The 21491-nt window shown below is 35.1% G+C and overlaps 1 protein-coding gene across 2 annotated transcripts; it reads right to left on the bottom strand.

The window, feature by feature from the left end:
• Positions 1-7479: 7479 nt before the first annotated feature.
• RB195_012644 (uncharacterized protein) lies at positions 7480-20879 on the bottom strand (the record flags this gene model as incomplete). 2 transcript variants are annotated; one of them, XM_064202109.1, is made up of 14 exons in its annotated part: positions 7480-7510; positions 8796-8804; positions 8919-8998; positions 9076-9154; positions 10383-10461; positions 11829-11909; positions 11961-12137; positions 12228-12332; positions 12841-12934; positions 15170-15252; positions 16048-16176; positions 16721-16889; positions 16975-17101; positions 18667-18749. In XM_064202109.1, 14 exons carry the CDS (start codon positions 18747-18749, stop codon positions 7480-7482), a joined length of 1326 nt encoding a protein of 441 aa, XP_064057990.1. The 2 variants fall into 2 exon arrangements, with proteins under 2 accessions (XP_064057990.1, XP_064057989.1); XM_064202108.1 differs by lacking the exons at positions 7480-7510; positions 8796-8804 and adding an exon at positions 20719-20879 and having other exon boundaries at positions 8870-8998; positions 18667-18750.
• Positions 20880-21491: the final 612 nt, after the last annotated feature.

The following is a 21491-nucleotide window of genomic DNA, read 5'->3' as shown; positions in this document are numbered from 1 at the left end:
AAGGAGAATCATCGCCGACAAAAGCACTTCATTCAATTAAGAGAAAAGGTAGGAAAAGATATTATGGATGAGAAAAGATAAAACTCGGTATGAGTCGGGAAATTTTTGTCACTTCGACGACTTGAAATATTTGATTGATAACTTTTTTTTTCAAAAGTTTCTGCATGAAACTTAATAACAAATTAAATTGCCATAGTCATAAACGTTAACTACTTTTTTATTGGCACAAATAGCGCCATTATCGAACGAGTTGAAAGAGCGCGAGTAGTAGTTAGTTGCCTTAAATTTACAACAATCGCAGCGATGCGCGCGCGCGCTCCCATCGCTTTCGATGGAACGCGAAGGTCAAGAGGTTACCGCCACCCCCTCATGAAAACTTCACTCCTCTTAAGAGTTTGTCCTCAGTTCAATCGAAAACTAACAGCAAAACATAAAGTGGAAGTAATGGTGGAAGAAAAAAAATAAGAGTTAGAAAAGTTGAGCACATTCTGCTCATCTCTTCTCACTTGACTCATCCTTGAAAAAAAAAGAAGAAAAAATCCAACAAGTGAAAAGTGAACGAGATGGATGAGCAGCGTCTAGACGGCGAGCGAAGTCGGCGGGCGGACGGAGACAGACAGAACTTTAGTTGCGACTAATTCTGGATGTTTATGCAGTTGTGATCAAGACACACATCCACCACGGCACCGAGTGAACGAACGAACGAACGACAGCAACAAAAAATTCCCGCGCCGCCATTCCCGACCGAAAACAAAATCAGCCACAGCCAACAACGACGCTACAATCAACCGAAACGGAAACGGACACAGCCGATCCTTGCCGATTCCATCCGAATTTCGAGAAAGAAGAACGCTGAAAAAAAAACCGGATTCGGAAAAAGAAAATCCGAGAGAGGTGGACTGAAAATCGACTGACACAACTAGTATGTTAGCTAGGCTGGATTTATAGTTGGTGTAGCGCGTTGTTTGTCGAAAAAAGCGAGGTTAGTTGACATAAATACGAGAAAACTAAGGAAAAATCCACAAAACAGCAGATGCGCGTACTGTTTCAACGATAAAATTCTGTAATTTCACCAAAAAAAAAAAGAATTTTCGCATTTGTAAAGTGTAAAACAATTCTCTAACGACGAAAACGAGGATTAGAGAAGAATTAAATGTTAAATTAGGAATTAGAGGCAAATTTAAAAAAAAAAGAATTAAAAAAAAACAGAAATTTAGCAAATTAAAAGCAGAAACAAGAGATTAGAACATTAAAGCACTGTCACAGAACTGGACTTGGAACTAATTGGACTCGATCTATAAATTTATTTTTTTTTAGCAAAATTTTTAATGGGACCGTATTGTTGTAATACGTATTAGTGAGGTCTACCACCTCTCAGTAAAGAGAACGGTACGTGCGGTAGTGAACTCTACTCGATTTCTATCAATAGATCAAAGTTTATCACAGTAATTACGGTAAGTGCTGCTTCAAATTTACATTTTCATACTAATTTTTTCCCTCGAATTGCATTTCTTTAACAGGTAATTATTTTTTCACTATTACTGAATCTTTGTCATGCTCAAATTTATCGAAAATTATGAGTGGATACCGATGTGCGGCTCAGATCAGATCATTATTGACAAACCTATATCGATTTGTTATCAGCTCAGCTAACCACTGCGTCACCTTCTTACTCTCCTCTCTTTTCCTCAAAGACCCTACTATAATATATTATAATATGTGTATTATAATAAATATACATCATATTATACTATATTAATGTTATTTTTTATTATTTCTCTGTATTAATGATAAAATCTTGAGTAGTTAAGTCAATGAAAACTTCTCAAGATTTCACTTTACTACTTTACTTCATTTTATTTTACTTTATTTTATTTTTTACTTCACTAACGCACTAAAGTTATAAACTTTGAGTAGTTATGCGAGTTTTTAAGTGAATTTTAGGAGAATTTTCATGGGAATATTAACGAAAAATAAGTTAAACTTAGACGAAGAGTAGGCAAAGTACAAGAATAGGAATTGTCAGAAAAAAAAAAACAAGAATTCCCATTAAAAAATAATATGACGAGTTTCCTCCTCGATGTATCTGAAACGGATTGTTCAGCATATAAATTAAGACACATTTGTAGTCTGAATGACAAATAGCCGGGGATCAAATGTGTCATTTTTGGTGCTCAGAAAAAGAGCGTATTGCGTGAAGTTGAAAAAAAGGCATATTATGTGAAGATAAAAAAAAGATTATATTAAATGAACATGACGACGACCGTAAGCTCTTACATCAGTTTAGTCCAATATTACCTAGTAATTTATATTATTATATCACATTTGTTATTTTTATATTTATGTTATTATTATTATTAATATTATTATTATATTTATGTTTATTCTCAAGGATATTTATTAAAATTTGAAAAGTTGACGATTGTAAACTGTGAGTGCCACGAGTCCTCAAAACATAACTTCTTCCCGTAGGCGCCAAGAATTCCTTATCCTCTGATTCTTTCGAATAAAAATTAGATGTTAATGTGAATAAGTAAATAATTACTTTATTAAATATAAGTATGAATTGAGGCATAGATTTCGTGTGCTCTTATCCTCCCGTTATCGTAAGAGACCCGGATGTATGTGGGTAGTCCCATAGACAACAAGAATTCCCTATTTCCTGATTTTTTCAAATAAAATAAATTTTAAAAAATAAATTGGAACATAGATTTCGTATGTTCTTCGTCTGCCGTTATTTAAAAAAAAACCCGTAGATGAGCGGGTGGTTAGGTGGTGAGCAAAAGAAAAAAAAAAAGAAAAGTTTATTGTCCCCAACAGCTTTAATACCTCTTGGCTTCACATAGTTGGGAGACTGTTGTTATTTCCTGACCGCATACGCCGACTATGATTTATTATCTCAAGCTAGCCAGCATGAACGCGTCCTGCTTCTGACTTATCGCGATGCGCTATCCTGACAACATCGGGAAATTTTCGTTGTTTCTCTTTGACGCCAACGCTTTAAACTAAAAATTCTAAACTTGTCTGAACTGATATCCGATTATAATACTATTATTTTATATTATATATTATTGTATACAAGGGTACTGTCATTTTTTTCTTTGCATGCAAACTTTATTTTGTACTTCAGACGGCAAGATGGGTCATGAATAATAAAAGCGATTAGGCCGTTAATTGGTAACAATTTTTTTTTTAAATTAAATGTAAATGATAGTATAGATAGAATGCGAAAAAATGTGAGAAATTACTGTTCTAATTTTAGAAAAATACGTGCAATTCTGATCTGTTTAATTAATGATCATAATGCAACATTATATTATCACTGTGTTGCCTGATCATGCCACATCGGATTTCCACTTCAAAAATCAGCACTTTATTCGATTTTCAAAAAATAAAGTTAGATCCTAGACAAAAATATCAATAAACATAAAAGCAGATTCTAAGAAAAAAGGTAGTATACCGTCATTGATTATCGTTCTTCTTTGTTTGAATAAATAAACTATGAACTATGAAAAAACATAGGAAAAAATACATTATGATTTTTCGACAATTTTCCCAATGCTATTTGTTATTGTTAATTGCTATTATTATTGCTAATTACAGTTAAAATTTTGGAAGTATTTTTTCTCTCCCTTAGAAATATTCCCAGTGATTTCAAAATAATAAGAATGCTTTAAACCATTAAATAAATGCTCGGGGAAAATAAAATCAATTTGAAAGTATTGGGAAAATAATTTTCCCTTGTGAAAGCTTAAGGGCAAATTTAACTTGGAATGTGTATGAGAGAAAGGTGTGATGGCGCAAACTCACCAACAAGAATGAACAATTAATACAAATTATGATAATAAATAGTTTATCAGATAATAAAAATAACGACAATAAATTTATCAAAACTCACCGCTTCATTGTAGATCCTGGAAGGAGGGAATATCACATTTTTGTTCGAAGTTCTTTACTGGAAAATATGTTCCATAACTGCCTTCCTCGCGTTTTGAATGGAAGAGAGAAGAATGAGGAGTGATTGTGTGAGATTATCTACGGTTTATCTTATTTCCTGCTGCAAGAAATGCGATTACGAATTCATCGGACACGGAGAAATCAATCAATATCACCATCAAAATCCGTGGAATCAATAATCACCTCGTTGAAAAAGGGACAAATCACTGTGACTTAGTGGAATTAAGTGGCCAATATGAGGATCGCCGTAGAAAAATCAATTCCCACGTTAAGATCATTATGATCTTGGCGCATGAAAATGCCGGATTGCTGAGGGAAAACCTCCGGATCCAAGCGAAAAACTCAGAAAAAGGCCGTAACGAGGTCTTTACGTTGGGAACTCCCTTTATATTTGATGTTTTTTCGAAAATTCTGGACAATTTTCGCACTCCCCAGTAGACGAGCAACGGGTGATCCGCACCATTGATCTCCTTTACACGACTAAAATCGATCCAGTTGATCCAGCGCTCGTTTTCTGAGCTCGTCATTGATTTTAAGGATCGAAAGAGGTCTGCATTTATGGCCACGTTCGGGGTCGTTCATTTTCTTTTCACGAAATATTTAGTGTTTATGTTAATGTTGTTGTTTATGTCTATGTTCGTTCTTACGTTTGTTTACGTTTAATTAACGCTAATTGTTTGTTTTAATTGTTGACGAAGTTCACGAGAAACAACTCAAGGAATCATCCGCAAATCCAGTTATCGAGAGGATTTCAACTGATTCCTGGATTTGTTGAAGTGTTTCGTTTATTCAATGCTATTCCTGAAAATTTTTCCAATCTCAGATAGAGAGAATTCAGCGGGGAAAATTTTTAATGTTGCCTGGAAAGGAAAGGAAAATGATTTCTACTTGCATTGTTGAAGTTTTTCCACTAAAAAAAAATTACAAGGACCTTATCTTCGGAACGATAAGGACGCGATGGTTTGAAGTAAAATCTAAGCGTAAGCCTAAGTCTATGCTTCAGCTAATCTCAAAATTACGTTTTTTTTTAATAGAATTTACCCTAAATTGTTCATTTCTATTACTTCTCTTTATTATTTATTCTTTTATTTATTCTACAACTTCGTATTTGAACTGCTGAGACTTTAAATTCACCTCGATAAGGACTGAAAAAGTAAGGGATAAATGTACGATTTGCCAGAACGTCAAATTCTCTGTTGATTGCTGCTATCTGCTTCACTTGTTATTCTGCTCCCTTAGTCTAGGGTGGGAAATGAAGGTCCCATTTTTTTGTTTGAAGCTTAACCAGGCTGAAAATCTTCGGGAAACCTGATTCCAGTAGCTGGTATACTGTATCGATTATTTTTTCCACTCATTTGAAAGTGTGCTCGGTACGTGAATGTGCAAAGAACCTGGTTGTAACCGTAAAACAGAATAGATGTGAAATTATTCACTATTTCTTATTGCAAAATTGTGATACCTAGCAAATTTTCATTCTTTAGTTTTATTTCTTTTTCTTTCATTATCTCACTTTCTTTTTTCTTCCCTGACTAGGTTTTAAAGTGAAGAAATCTCCCTTTCCTAATGCTACTAGGCACTAAACAAAGACAAATAAGACTGGCAGCGATGAAGAATGAGGGTAAATAAATAAATTAATTAATAGAATACTGAATAAATTGAATAATAATGATACAACAAATAAAATAAATATTAATGCAATATTAAAGAAATAAATTACACTCTAAACAAAGGCAAATAATTCCGCTGCGATGAATAATTAGAATAAATGCTGGTTAAATAAAATAATAATAATAACACAATAAAGAAATCGAAAACAGAAATTGATACAATACTAAATAAATTAAATTATTTTTGTTTCTTCTCTTGAAATCCTTGAAAATTGTTTTTGTCGAAGATAACCAAAAGTTTGTTCTAAGCTATGGAGGGTGAAGGAGTTAATGGTGTTAAGGGTGTTCAAAGCTGAAGTAAACTCAAAGTTTCTTGTGCACTGGATACTAGTAGGCTGTTAATCTGTGGATATCGTAAGTGTGGGCGATGTGAATGATTTGAGAACCCATCTTGGATGAGAAGAGCCGGTGAGGCTGTCCCGTCCACCTCGAAATATTCCCAACGATTTAAAAACGCTAATAATAATAAGTCACTAATAAAGCATGGAAAATTTGACCACTACTACGGCAACCGTTAAAGGTTCCTGATAACGGACCAAAAAAAAAAGACCGAAAATAACCGGGTCAACGGCGCTGACACGGCGTTGTAATATGAAACCTTAAAGGCAGCGTACCACTAAACTGACGTAGACGCTGGGAAACCTGTGGGAAAATATAGAGTTCGGGGTGTAGATTACGAATATGGGCGTGGCTACGCTCAATTCTCCCTAATCGCCCTAAAAATGACGTGGGAAACGACGTTTACTCCTACGAGCTACCTTTGAACGCTCCACTTTTATCCAGTAACGATGGGTCCATGAGCGAGCGGCTGAAGATCAATGAGGTTTTCTCACCAGCCTATTCAGGTAAAAAAACCAATGCATAGGTTTGTGAGGGGATCGGATCGCGCGAAAGGAAGAGTGTTCTAACGTGCCACGTTGGGACTAAAGCGTTTCCCACGCCGTTTTTCGAGACGATTAGAAGGAATAGAGCGGTGCAACGCTCGTAGTCCTAATGAAAGCCCCGAACTCGCCATATTTTCTCGGGAGTTTCCCAACTACATCAGTTTCGTGATTCTTCTAATGTTAAAGTAAGATTTTCCAGATTTTTTTTTACCTTCGAATTTCACAAAATCTTATTTGAATTGTGGGTTTCTTTGTGGATTTTCCATTATTTTTAGTACCGCAGGTGGATCTGGTTTCATCCTGCAACTTTTTTTTCTGCAGAAATTACAAGAGCCTGATTGAGATCGAAAATGTTAGAGTAATCGCAGCTGTGGTATACATAGTAGAGTGGTTCAACTCATATGAGCACGAAATTTAAAAAAAATACTTGAGAAATTTTCTTAATTAGGTCTCTAAATCCGAGGATTGAGAAATGAGAACTCCAAGAAATGACGAGAGAACAAATTTTAACACCTTTTATTCAGAATAAGGGCAAATTTAATGTTTATTGCAAGAATTACAGTACAATTAAAGTAATGATGATGTGTATTTATCGGATTCGTGCTAAAAGATATGCAAATGTAAGAGCTTTTATGATCGATGAAATAAGGAGAAGAAAATAAGGAGAAATTATCATGTAGAAAGAAGCTGTACATTACCAGTAAATAAAAATAAGGTAATAAAGGTGGAAGTATCGAAACCTTATTGGGACCTTATAGAATAACATAGGAAAAGACGATAAGGAGGCTAGATTCCCTCACATTCGAGGAGGAATAATCTTAGATACACTAAGAATAGAAAAATAGAACTCTAGAAATAAAATGAAATGAAATATTTTAAAAATATATCGACATCGATTGATCGATTCGCTTAAAAACGAAACATAAAAAAAAATACAAAAGTAGTGAGGAGGTCCTGGAAAAATTCGTTGCTCATCGAGGAAACGTGGAACCTGGACGATACCTAAACGATTGGGGGTTAGAGGATGAGATATTTATAAAGTGACTCCAAAAAGTTTTTTTTTTTCAGTTTGAATTTTTCATCAGTTGCAATTCTCAACTGATGCTCTGCTGCTTTTGATCCATATATTTTCCGGATTTTCTGGATGGCGAGTGTTTTGCGTTTTTACGGCAAGACTTGGCTATTGCGTTACGAGTAATTACCTACTAATAGAGAGAAGGTAACCGTATCAAGAATCTCCACCATTGCTTCCTTTAAAGATGTGAAAAATAGAGATAATGGTAGGAAATAATGTAAATAAAACAACAATAATATAAATACAATATAATAATATAATGGTATGAAATAATAGTAAAAATAATGAAAAACATTTACGCTTGAGTTACAGTACACGGTTACATTGGCGCGAATCATATTAATGCGCTTCACGCTCGATATCCTGTAACTACAGGATGCTAGGGGAAATAACTCAATTACGTCCAGTTATGTTAGTGCAGGAAATTTACTTGAAACGAGACAATGCACTAAATGAAAGCGAGCACCACAAAGGGATCCACACAAAGGGACCATGAAAAAAATACTTCAAATCTATATTTCGTCTGGAAGGCAGCAGGGTGAATTTGGGGGAAAATTTTCAGTGTAGTTGAGTTTTCTCCAATAATAAATGGGGTTCGATGAGTTTTTTTTTGCAAAAATAACAGCAAAAACTCGAACAAAACTCTCACAAATCCACGAATTAAGGGTCCCAGGAGCAAGAATGGTTTCAATTCACCCAACGATGCAATTTTTACACCCAGAGAAGAGAAGGAGTGAATGAAATTTATTGTGTTTCGTCTTAAGATGGGAAATTTGGAGAAATTTTCAATGCAGTAGAGTTTCCTCCAATAATAATAAATATTCGATAAGTTCTTTGCACGTATCGCAGCAAAAACGTAAAAAAAGTCCATGAATCCACGAATTAAAGGTCCTAAGAACGGTTTCTATTCACCTAACGATGCAATTCTTTACACCTAAAGAAGTGGGGATGAAAGCCCCACTCGCAAATATGAAAGAAAAAAACGTTTGTCATATAGTTTCGAAGCTAATCTTTTCCGTTCGATTTCATTTCGTCACTCTCATTGCTGTAAAGAGTTGCTTCGTTGGGTAGATTGAGCATTTGAGAGCTTCTACAGTCTTCGATTCTTGGATTTAAAAGGATTTTTTCTCATATTCTGGCAGCCATTTTTGAAACATTTTACTGGAGAGATTCCCGAAAATTCCTTCGGGTGATATTTTTCAATAAAGTTACCTTAATCTCCTAAAACACGACAGTCGTACTCGTATTGATTACTCCAAGGCTACAGAGTAAGCCGAGGCTGATCACTATTCTCCTGTATTGTAGATGTAGAGCCTTTTGGTGGCTATTCGAGACTTTGTTGGAATCTCTTCCTCTTCTTCCGGGGCGAAATTAACCAAATCCTGATATTTATCCGTAGTTTGCACAGATGCAGCCTTAAAACAGCTTCTTAAGCGAATATATATGTTTACACAGCAACATGTACAATAGTTACCTTAAAATTAATTGTTACCTTTATTTGTTTTGCAGTTTGCGTCCATTTATTCCTCATTTTTGCTCGATCCTCGAATTTATCGTTTAACATTTTTCTCCTACAAAAAGATTTTAAGAAGATTTTTTTAGAAAGATTTTAAGAAGATGATTTTAAGAAGACGCGTAAGTAGATGTAAATCTGGTGTAAGTAGAAGTAAATACTTTAGTTGCAGGGAATTTTCACATCAGAGATTCAAACATTTAGAACAAACCTCGCAGAATATTCATATATTCATAAAAAATAAGGTTAGATAAGGATTGAGTCCAATTCCTCATCGCTATCACCTAAGAATTGGGAAAGTACGACAATTTGTTATGCATCCGCGATTGAGACAAACCTCGACACCGATCCGGATTTTCATCGAGAAATCCGTGTAACTTTTCGTTCGTAGTTATGTTAAGCTGTTTGTTTGCCAAAGACTTCTCACAACTCGTCCAGGCAATTTTGAGGGTGATACACTTAAAATCACTACAGGTATCACTTAAATGAGGATAAAATGATAAAATGATCTCACAAAAGTATAATCGGGCCTCAGGCTATCACTTTAAATCAGTGATTTTAAGTGATAGCCTGAGGCCCGATCATACTTTTGTGAGGGAGCCAGAGAAGATTAATGGACTCCCGTAAGCGGTTCTGTAGAGGAGATTTCAATGATGTTATACCCCGTGTAAAAATGGCTACGATTGCGCCTTGGGCCAGGATAAAAATTACATCAATATCTCAAATATGTGTTCTTTTATACAAGAAATACGATGAGAACCCTCTGATAAAACATCTTACGTATACTCCTCAGATAAAAAGAAGTATTATGTTCGGTAGGGTGAATGTAGAGCAGTCGGTAAGAGGCGGCGCTATGGTTGGACGATCGATCAGAGGTTCGGCCCCGCCCTAGTGCCACAAAACCCTTCGGTCTTGGTGAATTGATTGACGTGATACATCGGTTAGCCTCTGAAAGCCATTGTACGGGCCAGTTACACATTCGAGAACCTTAAACTATTTTGAACGGAAGTGAACGCGGTGGCGGATCCCCAAGCGGATTGAGTAACCATAAATCCTTCAGCCCTTACCAATGTTCAGAAACCACAAACGGATCTGAGATTTAAAAAAAATAAATTGGATAAGAGGAGGATAAAAAGAGATAGATCGGATATAAGGGAGATATTGTGCTCGGTAAACAATTTGATGAACCTGAATCGTATCCATCTATGGGAACTGTTCGGTACATTGCGTGAAAAGTATGTAAATTGATCATGAGTAGTATATATACTGATGGACTCGTCACTTACTGATGATGGCTCATAAATCGCATCAAAAATCGTTCAGTACCATTCATCGTTTCCCCGTACTGTTTCACAACGTCGTGCTCTGAAAATAGGTTCATCTTCGGCGTGAAGCACAAAATGTACGAATACAAATTTCCTTTTTTCCAAGGATTTTTTTTACGGATTTAAAATTGGTGTTTCATTCTGTTGAAAAAAAACCTTTGTTGTTCCCAATCTTAGAGCCACGACCTAATAAAAGATCCAAGATACTCTCTATGGTGGATCCGATAGTGCTCTTGGTGGAGGTTCGAGTGATCTCTACGCGATTTACCTCTCTCGTTGGAGGGAAACACTGGCTACGCTGCAATGATACCCTCGCAGTCACGTTTAAGCGATGGAAAATTCCAAAATTTAATATATAATCCCAAATAATAATTAGCATTGCACAATAAATCGGACCGTTTTGACTGGAATATGCCACTGATCTCTGGGAAATGAATCTTCGAGAAGTTTCCCAAGCCTACACTTGGTCTCATGGAATTTTTTCTAAACCCAATCTATTTCCGGAGATCAGAAAGGGTCAGCAACAATTTCCTTGGCCGGTACAAAAATAATTAAAAATTTTGACGCTCAGAAGGCTCCCCTTTAAAAAAAACGAAAGATTAATCAAGCAAAAAATTGTAAGATTAAATTAAGAAAAATCCTATCAAGCTGGATCAAGATGGAGCTGTATTTTCTTAGCGAAGTGTCACTAGCTGAAAAAAGACATTCTCATGGCGAGAGAGGATGTGTAAAATTAGGAGATATTTTCCAGAAGTCCAGGATGAGATAGGATTTTGATTGGAGTTGAATCTACCTTAAGCAGGTTACCGCATGATTTTTTTTTCATTTTTATGAAAACAATTCTACAACGTGGTTAACAAGATCTGATCTTCAGAGTGGGATAAGCGGTTAGCGTTCAAAGCGGCGATTCGTAGCTGAATGTGAACGTATCCCTACAGCTCATCTAGTGGCTGGATACTATCCAGAAGGCAGAGTTGAGCGAGGGTTTTACCAAGCCGAGTATCGCCGGATACCTACTGTAAGTCAGCACAAGCACAAAGAAGTGCGACGTAAGTCGGCAAATTTCCGACAGGATCTCACTACCGCTGGATTCGTGGTTCTTTCTGGACAACCACAGCTGATTCAAAATTAAAATTTCAGAGATCAAGCTTTGATCACCGGTACTGAAGGTCACCACATCAAAGATAAGCTGTCCTCCAGAGCAACAAACCCGAAAAAAAATCATCATCAACAGGGACACGAACTAAAAATTCATTAAATATTTCTTTAATATATTTCATATTCTTTCTTATTTTTTTTTAATTTTTGTATTCTTAAAGGAAAGCTGAACCGCTACGGGAACAAAACGAAGTGGTTTCGACTTGGGCAAAGTTCGGAACTACACTCAGGCTTTATAATATTCCACACCTTTTCTAGGACGTAACTCCGATGGTCCACATTCCACTCCGCCCGAGTCATCCAACGTTGCTACTTTTTTATGTTCATCGGCTAAAATAAAGAATATATTCAGATATTTGTAGCATTTCTTTGTGAACTTACCGCTTACACTTAGGTTCACCTTAAAATCATAATCGATTGATTTTACAATTTTAGCGAATAAAATTTCAAGTTGCATTTGAATAACATTGATCGACATTGACACCACCGACAAGCCGATCAAAATCAACAAAAAATTCGCCACAGCCACACGATGGCTCGGAGTCACATCACCAAATCCTGTAGAAGTAAAAAAAAAATTGAATTATTGCGAACGAGTTAGCTAAAGAGAAAGGAAATAAAAAAAAGAGAAGAGAGAAAAGAACGAACCGATAGTGGTCAGCGAAATAAAAAAGAAGTAGAGCGATTGAAAGAATGTCCAATTTTCAAAGAAAGCGAATACGGTGCAGCAAAGTAACATCCAGAATACCAACACTAAAAAATTTTAAGAAAAAATTAGAGGTGCTTTTTTTTCAGAAGAAAATCAATCGAGAACACTTTGAAGATTTTTCTTCTAGTTTTATTTTTACTTTCTTTTCCTATCTTATATTATATATATTATATTATCTTTTCCTATTTTATATTATATTATATCCTATACTTTTTTGAAAATATTGTTCCCAAAATTTTTTTACTATGTACTGTATAGCTTTTCTATTTTACAGCATATACTCTTATTTTATATTATATTTTATGTTATCCTATAATTTTTTATATTACTTCTAAAGCTTTTGTATTATATTTACCACTTTTTTCCGCTGCTTTTGAAACTGGGATAAATCCATGGAAAAATGTTCAGAAAAGGCGCACAAGAGGTATCCTTACTCCTTTAAAAATTGTCCAGGTTCATTTTTTAATCTGTCTCTTCCCAGATACGATCACACTATTTGTTTCAGCCGTGGAAACATTACTATTATCCCGAAAAAAAAAATGAATTTCCTACCGACTACCACCAGAAAAAAAGGTATTGGCTCCACATCATCTGGATCTCCGGAAAGTCGCTCACTAAGCGTTGCCACGCCGTTTTCACAGATGCTCTGTAAAGAAAGGCACTCAGCGGAAATATATTAAAATTATTAAACGCTTTTCATCCCAAAACAAACAAAAAAAGTTTTAAAAAATAGTTTAATACAAAATAATAAAAATACAAAAATAAATGACTCAAATACAAAAACACTCAAAGAATCCCTTTATTCCTCGTGTCTCTCTGTGTGTGTGAATGTGCCCGTGAATAAGTTTTTTCCCAGGATCTATTCCCAGCAGCCGAAACGAAACCAATCATTCATCTTCTGCCTCTTCTTTACAATCTTTCTGCTGTTCTCGTTTTGAGGATGGGAGGAAACGAATGTGCGTTATCTCAGAGGATTAACGTAGGAAACTGCTCATCGTACAAACTCCTATCGCCTTTCACTGTAAAAATTTCCATGCAGAAATTCAATCACTAGGAAAAAATTTAATATATTTTTCGTAGTGCAGTGTTTCAGTGTTTCTTGAAGGAGAAACAAAGTGGAAACTTCTTTAATTTGCAATAAATAGCTTTAATTTTTTTTTCTCCTAACATCCGTGAAGTTTCCGGAGCGTAGTGGAGATCCTATTCGTGCCAAGTTCCTTGCTCACTCTTTGCACTACATACACCCATGGGCACACCTGTTGGCGTTTTCAGATAAATAAATAAATAAATAAATATGATAATAATATACATAATAATAATATATAAATCTTCTCCTTATAAGCCATATAATAGTAATAATAATAATAATAATAATAATAATAATCTCATAGTAATATTTAATATGACAAATAATGTAATAGTAATAATATATAAATCTTCTCCTGACTAGATCCGGATGTGCCTCATTTGTATCCCAAATGGACGATCTAAGATGAGTAAATACTCGATTTTTTGTTGCTGAAAGCAAATCACAATGATTTTTTTAAAAATTGATTAGCTTGAGCTGTAGCTAACCCAAGATTGGTATTGATTGGTATTGATCTCTTCTGGGTCGCTTATAAATGCCTTGGTGGTGCTACGTGATGATGGTCTGTTACGTTACCAGATTCAAGAAATGAGGTAAGCACTACCGTATTCCTTGAGTTTACCTATCGTTCGAATGTTTTCTGTAAGGTGATGACGCAGTTGAGAAGATAAATCACTGATGCCTTTGATTTTTCCAGGCTCTGACGAAGTAGGTAGCATCGAAACGTTAGCTGCTGATGAAGAAAGTTCCATACTAGTCCTGGTTACAGTTTGAGTAAATTAATTTTTAAAAAAAAAAAGCTGCGCATTAAGCATAGAATTCAAAATTCAAGGACGGTTGGGCAGTAAAATTAAAATTGGTCTCGCTCCGGTTAATTTTCAACAAAAACACGTCCTATGGTCAACGGGTGAAATTTTTACAGCGCAATCCATGTTGTTTGGGTATCGGATGACGTCGAGCGCGAATATTTTCAGCGTAAACTGAGCTCAATTTGTCCGCTCTGCACTCAACACAAGCGAACAACTGCCGTTTCATCAAGGATCAAGCTAATGATTGGATTGCCGCTTATGACCAAAGATGTTAACGACTTTACCGTACTGCTATTACTCTCAAAAAATAGAACATGGTCAACTGAAGTGAGTAGAAATCCGATAAATAAAGTAAATGAGGGATATAAGTAGTTTATGTAGTATCATCCTATACTTGATATTTTATAAACTCTCCATCCCTCTTGTATTTTTAACTGCTAGAAAAATAAAAGTTAAACATAACAGTAAACATAAATATAAGTGAATAATTTAAATAAAAAACAAAATAATTAGAGTCTGAGAGAGGATTTTTGGAAGAACGATGGTCAAAGTTTATGAGAAGAATGAAGAAGGATTTTATGAAAAATAAAAAGAAAGATTGGAAATGGTTTTTTCGGTTATGATTCAGAAAAATTAAAAAAAAAATGGAAAGGGGTACATTCTAAAACAGAAAATAGTAAAGAGCCTAAAAATGGTTTCCTTGGTTATAATTCAAAAAAATTAAAAAGCATAAAATGCTTCATTATTATTTATTATTTTGTTATTATTTTTTTTTACTATTTTGTTTATTTGATATTTATTTCATTAATGGAATGACCCAAATGCTCCTATGCACCAGTGGAAATCATGGGGTGCGCCAGAAGTGGTCCCAACGGTGGAACCAAAGGTGACCAGGAATCATTCAAACTTATTTTAAACGTTTTTTTTTAATTTTAAACAAAGTTGTAAACTTTATCATAAGCAATTACAGTGTCATGGAACGTACCTCCTGTGAATCATGACGTTTCCGATATCGAAACAAATTTTTTATTGGATCACAAATAACGCGAAAGTTCTTCTTCCATATCACTAGAAATTCTTGTATTAAAAAATTCTTTAAACGTTAAACATTTATTTTTTCAAATTGAAATATTCCCTGAGCCACGTTCATTCTTCTGAAGGCAACTAATTGAGTAAAAAACCGTGAACAGAATCGCCGGTGATTCTGGAAAATGCGGGAACCTCTTTCCCTTTGCCCCTTTAAAATCACGGATATTGTTCTTTAATCCGAGCAAAAATCATTTCGCGGCATTTCACGTCGCATGTTTCATTTAAAACATAAATTCTAGCGCTCTGTCTGAAAAAAATGTAACACCTGTGCGACACAGAACTGGAAATTCTGGAACTGAAAGGAAGAATGGCATATTTCGTTATTAGTTGGAGGTAAGCAGAGGCCGTCGAATCCTACTCCTAATTCTTTTACTCGTTTTTTTTTCTCGGATAATTGATTTTAATAAAGAGATAAACTTACAATCGAGAATGAAACAATTCATTTTTAAAATGAACAGAATCGGGTGATTCTGGAAAATGCGGAACCTCTTTCCCTTTGCCCCTTTAAAATCACGGATATTGTTCTTTAATCCGAGCAAAAATCATTTCGCGGCATTTCACGTCGCATGTTTCATTTAAAACATAAATTCTAGCGCTCTGTCTGAAAAAAATTAACACCTGTGCGACACAGAACTGGAAATTCTGGAACTGAAAGGAAGAATGGCATATTTCGTTATTAGTTGGAGGTAAGCAGAGGCCGTCAAATCCTACTCCTAATTCTTTTACTCGTTTTTTTTTCTCGGATAATTGATTTTAATAAAGAGATAAACTTACAATCGACGACATGAAACATGATTGTGCCCCAATCGTTGAGTATGCTGATCACCATAGGGATTCCCATCACAGCGTAGATCATTGTGAATAAACGTCCCCAAAAAGTAACCGCTGTCAAGTCACCATATCCTAGAAGGTGCTGAAATCGCTGGGACTCCCATTCGAACCACAATCCTAATTTATTTGGTTATGAAAAATATTCCTACAACATGTAGGATACTGTAGTGCTGATCACCTTGAAATTAAAGATTCCCCTAAATTAAGTATTATTTAAGTTAAATATTATAAAAATTAAATATAGCTTAAGCGAAATCAAATATTTAAGTAATTTAAAGTTAATTTATAGTGTAATTTAAACTAATTTAACTTTCTCATTAGCAATTTAAAGTGCTAAGTTATAGTTTATTAAAGTTAAGTAGTTTATTAAAGTTTATTAAAGTTTATTAAAGTTTATTAGTTAAAGTTTATTAAATTATGGAAAAATTTAAGGAAGTTAGGAAACAAACCTGTTTTCTCGGAGCTTCCACCATTAATCATATATTCGTATATCAATTAAATATCAAAATGCTAATACAATATAAATTAATCTTATATCAACTATTAATTATTATTATTTATCGATTTTTCATATACCAATCAATAAAAATATTATTTATCGATTTTTGGTGCTTACCAATAGTAGTATAGATTGTGCCGGCATAGTACAATCCACCCCATAGATCCCATCTCTTCTCACGATGTATGGCCGGCTTCACCGACATGTTCACATCATATCGATCGATCGCTTTTCGAAGATCAGTCTCGTTGAATACGGCATTGTCTGAGTTCGCAAAATACATTGCCTAAAAAATCTGGCATTTTTCCCCGTTAAAAATGAGCCAACGCCAACGTTTATAGTCGGCGCAGCCAACGCTCATTGAGGACCACCTGGATTCGTTCGACCAGCTCCTTTTTTGCCGCCACACTTTGACGGATTAGATGTGTCACCTCCTCATCGTTTCGGATGTCCTCGTTCCCGCTTTCTAATCCGCAAAATATGAAAGCTCCGGCTACGCTGTAATGGATTGCGGGAAATTATGCGCTTTAAGTGCACGTTTATAGTCGGCGCAGAATGTTTTAAACCCGATCAGCGCGATTCTTTCGCCGTAAAACGAGATATTTCTCTCTTCTTCTGAGACCAATTCCGATTTTTATCTCTTCATCACCAATCGAAAGCTTATCGAGTCGTCACCAAGGTGAAAGCACGCGGAGCCGGCTACCGTAATGTATCTGGCTGTACAGTAATTACTGTAATGATGCTCACTGCATTCATGAGGATAAGTACCGTATTCATATCATTAATAGGAAGAATACAGTGTTTTGTATGTTCACATCAACAAACTTGGGAAAAGAAGTAAAGAGCAACACGGACTGAGCCGAATTTATGAATGCTCAGCATAAATTCCATCTAGAAACAATGGATTTTCTTTTCAGAACCACCATAATGCTTTAGTAAAAGGAGCTCATTGAGCATTTTTGGTTATTTCACCTATTTATCAAAACATCAACGCCGACAACAACAACTACCAATTTTTATCCGGACAACTTTGTAAATGTTGAGAAAAAAAAGGGAAAATCGGGAGAAAATCTTCTAAACTGAAAAAGGAAAGAAAAGACTACTGAAAAAGGAAAAAAAAGAGTCTCAGAGTCTTGAAAATGTTTACAGTAGATAGAATTCCTTTCAGAGTTCTTCGCTGGATTTTTTTGAAGTTGGAATAAATGGACAAGCAAGTTATATTGATACTAACAATGATTTTCTTTCTTTCTATTTCTTAGTTCAAAAATGGGACCAATTGTTTCTGCCACAAATCTCACTTCACGAAATTTTAAAATCCAAGTTTGGGCAATGTTTTGAAAGTTCTAAAATTATTTTGAGACTATTTTCCATACATTTTTGTCCTGCTATTGATTGAGATATGAAAAAATAGTTGGAAAAATCCTTTAATACTCATATTTTTAAGTATGACTTCAATAAACAACAATAAGCAAGGTGTAACATTGGGAAAATTTTATTTGCTTTCGCTTTCACCTTGGATTTCAAGACCTCCACTCTTTTTGGGACCTTAGTTCAGTATTGAGGTAATTATCTTTAACAGTGCATCAAGAATCAGTACAAGAACGGGATGTAAACAACTCAGGCACGGTCGAGTGCGAAAAATTGTACAAAATATAAAAAAACGATGAGATGAGAAAATCAGGCAACGAAAAATATAAAAAATAAGAAAAAATGAGACAGTGCTACCATCTTTTCATTCCACGACCGTAGCTGCTGCCCCTTTGATAAAACAAATAATGATAGAGCAAAAAGACGTAGCGAATATTATTAGATTAGGAGAAAATCCGAAAAAGTTCCAAGCTCCTCAAGCGAGGCCAACGTTCTCCTATTTGTCTATCTAATTTTACTCCGTTAGAGGAAAATATTTTAGTTTTTTTCTCAGTTCTGAGATCAAATTCAAAGCTCAGAGTTTCAAACTCAGATCGATTTCTCGTCACCAGAAAAAAAAAACAATAAGAAATAAAAATCCACTGCTACACCTTGACCACTGAAAACCACCACAGCTGTCTAACTCTAGCACATACCTGTACAATATGAGCAGCCCGAATAAAAGAATATGATGAATATGATATTTCTCATATTGAACCACCACAAGATTCCAGAACATCCTGGAAGAAAAAGAAGTTCGTGCAATAAAAAAGATCTCTGCAATTCGGCAGATGAGCGGCTGGATATATCACTTCAACGCGGAAACTCCATCCACAATTAATTAATTAATTAATTGTGGATGAGTTTAATTAATTTAAGATAAAAATTTTAGAATTTTAAACTTTATGCCCTTAAGAGACCGTTAAAAAGTGAAGACACAGATTTTTGAGATGGAATCAACCAGTGGATCCTCAGCCTCAATGGAGAGCGCAAAGAATTGTGTAAAGCACAGCGGAGGCGATGCTCACACGCACACACACACCTGTACATCAATCCTGAGAGCATTAATGGATAGCTATTTTCGAGATTGGAATTGGACAGTCATTAATTTTATCCATCTATCTATTTAGTTTATTTTTTCCTCTGTAAAACAACGTGTTTGACTTTATTTAATTTATTTTTTCTTATTTTAGAGCATATAAGAAAGAATCGCTTGACCGGATACATGCGGGAGCTACGTTCACTTTTATCTACCTTAGCATTTTTTTCTTTGTAAAACAACTTGATCGACATTATTTGGTTTTTTTTTTAAATTTTATTTTGAAGGATATAAAGAATCGTTAAATAATTGAAAAACTCTCGTCCGGACACATGTGGAAGCTGCGTTTTCTTTAATTTTCTATAATTTTTCAAAATTAGCAAATAAGGCGAATTACTAATGCTAATCACGTTTGTTTTCTTCTCTTTTTTTGGCTTATTCTTGATTTTTTGAATGGTAAGAACTCCGAAGATTTCATTAACAAAAAAGGTTCTCTGGAAAATAAGCGAGAGAGCGACCTTGGGTCCCCTAATTTTGCAAAAAGAAAGTAATCCTTGTTATTCGTTAAGGATCCACGTCCATGCGATCAGTATAGCGGTATTGATCGCCGAACAAAAAACAAAGGCGAATTTATAAGCGCGAAATCAATATTAGAGACAATAGAAATGTAGAAAATGGCAGAATTATTAGGAATTTCGATCAAAAAACTAAAATCATCTATCGGATCATCGCAGATGTGTAAGTTCGCGTCAGCAATGCATTTTGTTGGTAGCCGAACAGCCAAACAATCGCCAAAAGCAGCGAAAACAGCTAGTGCTAGTCCGTAGAATCTGTACGAGCGAAACCTCAAGCTCATCCATTAAAAAGAGGATTTATTAAATAATTAATAGGGCGACTAACCTCTAAACCGAGATCTGAACAAAAGTAAACTATGGCTCAACGATTTAAAAATAAAATAAAATAAAAATACCGTGGCTATATGTTCTGAAAAAAAGTGAAGTAAAATGCGGTTCAAATGATAGGGATCTAAAGAAAAATTCCAAAAAAAAAAATCTAACATCTCTAATTCATTCTTTGCTACCCTCAGCGAGAAGTATAAACAGCGAGTGGAGATTTATTGCGCATTTGGTTTTATTTTTTTTTATTTTCTTATCTTTTTTATTTCTTTTTTTAGATTTTTTACTTAGCGCCCGATATGAAAGCATAATCTCTTCTTGCTATAGACATAAATGTTATGCTTATACTGTGAATATATATGATATTTCTAAGTAGTGTTAAGAAAATGAAAAAAAATTAAAATATTTCCAAAAAAATAATGAAGAATGCAAAAAAATATTAAAATGTAAATTATCAAATTTTGTTGTTACACTTCTTATGCAGTACGTATTTTTTTTATGATTTTTTTTTCCTTTCTAGGGATTTATCCGAAGCTTAAGCAGTAGTTTATTTATTTATTTATTTTATTTTATTTATTTATTATTTGTTAAAGGGGCTGTTTGTTGATGCCAAGTGCCGAGGGTTCGCTATTTTATATTCAAATTCGTGATTAATCCAGAATCTTTAGTGTCTCTGCTACCAAATATAAATATACAAATGTAATGAATAATGTAATGAATGGAATATACAATGAAATAATAATGCAACAAATATACAAATGTAATGTACCTACCTTTGATACGCAGCCATCCAGCGCAGGGAAATTTCTAGCCTAGCAGGGCTACTGAATTTCAAAACGTTATACAATATCCAGTTTTCGGGGACATCGCCTGAGTCTTTGGAAGGCGGCTTACATCGTCGCCCTCGAAGTGAGTTACTGCTTAGAATAACCATAAAGAAATGGTGTTGTACTGGTAGAAGAACAGAATTTCGCCCGGCTAATACGTTGGAATCTGGGTAGGGTGAATCTTATCGTTGCTTATCTTTGTTTTTTGTTGAATGAACAAACCAACTTGCATCAAAACATTTGTTAACACTGTGTGTCTGAGTAGATAATGCACTAGCGGTGCCCAGCATTTCCAAATAAATAAACATATGTTAATGTTTACTGTGACGTGCGTTTAATTTGTATAGGTAGCTCATCAATACGAACGTGGCTTCGCTCAATTCACCCTAAATAACGGAATAACGGCGTGGGAAAGGCGTTTGTTCCTACGAGGTACGTAGGAACGCTAGAACGCGCCACCCTTGGGCACGCGTCGCATGCATGAGCGGCGGGTCGATGATCAATGAGTTTTCCTTCGCAGCATACTCACGTATATCCAGAATAAGCTGCTGACGGAAGCCGAGCGTTTACAAGGAAGCGCGTTCTAACGTATCTCGTAGGGACAAATGTCGTTCCCACGCCGTTTTTCAGGAAGATTAGGAGAAGTTGAGTGGGATCACGCTCATAGTCGCAATCTTTACCCGGAACTCCATGTTTTCCATTAGGTTTCCACACCACAT

This window comes from Necator americanus, chromosome V (genome assembly GCF_031761385.1).
Source record: "Necator americanus strain Aroian chromosome V, whole genome shotgun sequence".
Classification (NCBI taxonomy): domain Eukaryota; kingdom Metazoa; phylum Nematoda; class Chromadorea; order Rhabditida; family Ancylostomatidae; genus Necator; species Necator americanus.
This window is presented reverse-complemented; position numbering and strand designations above follow the sequence as displayed.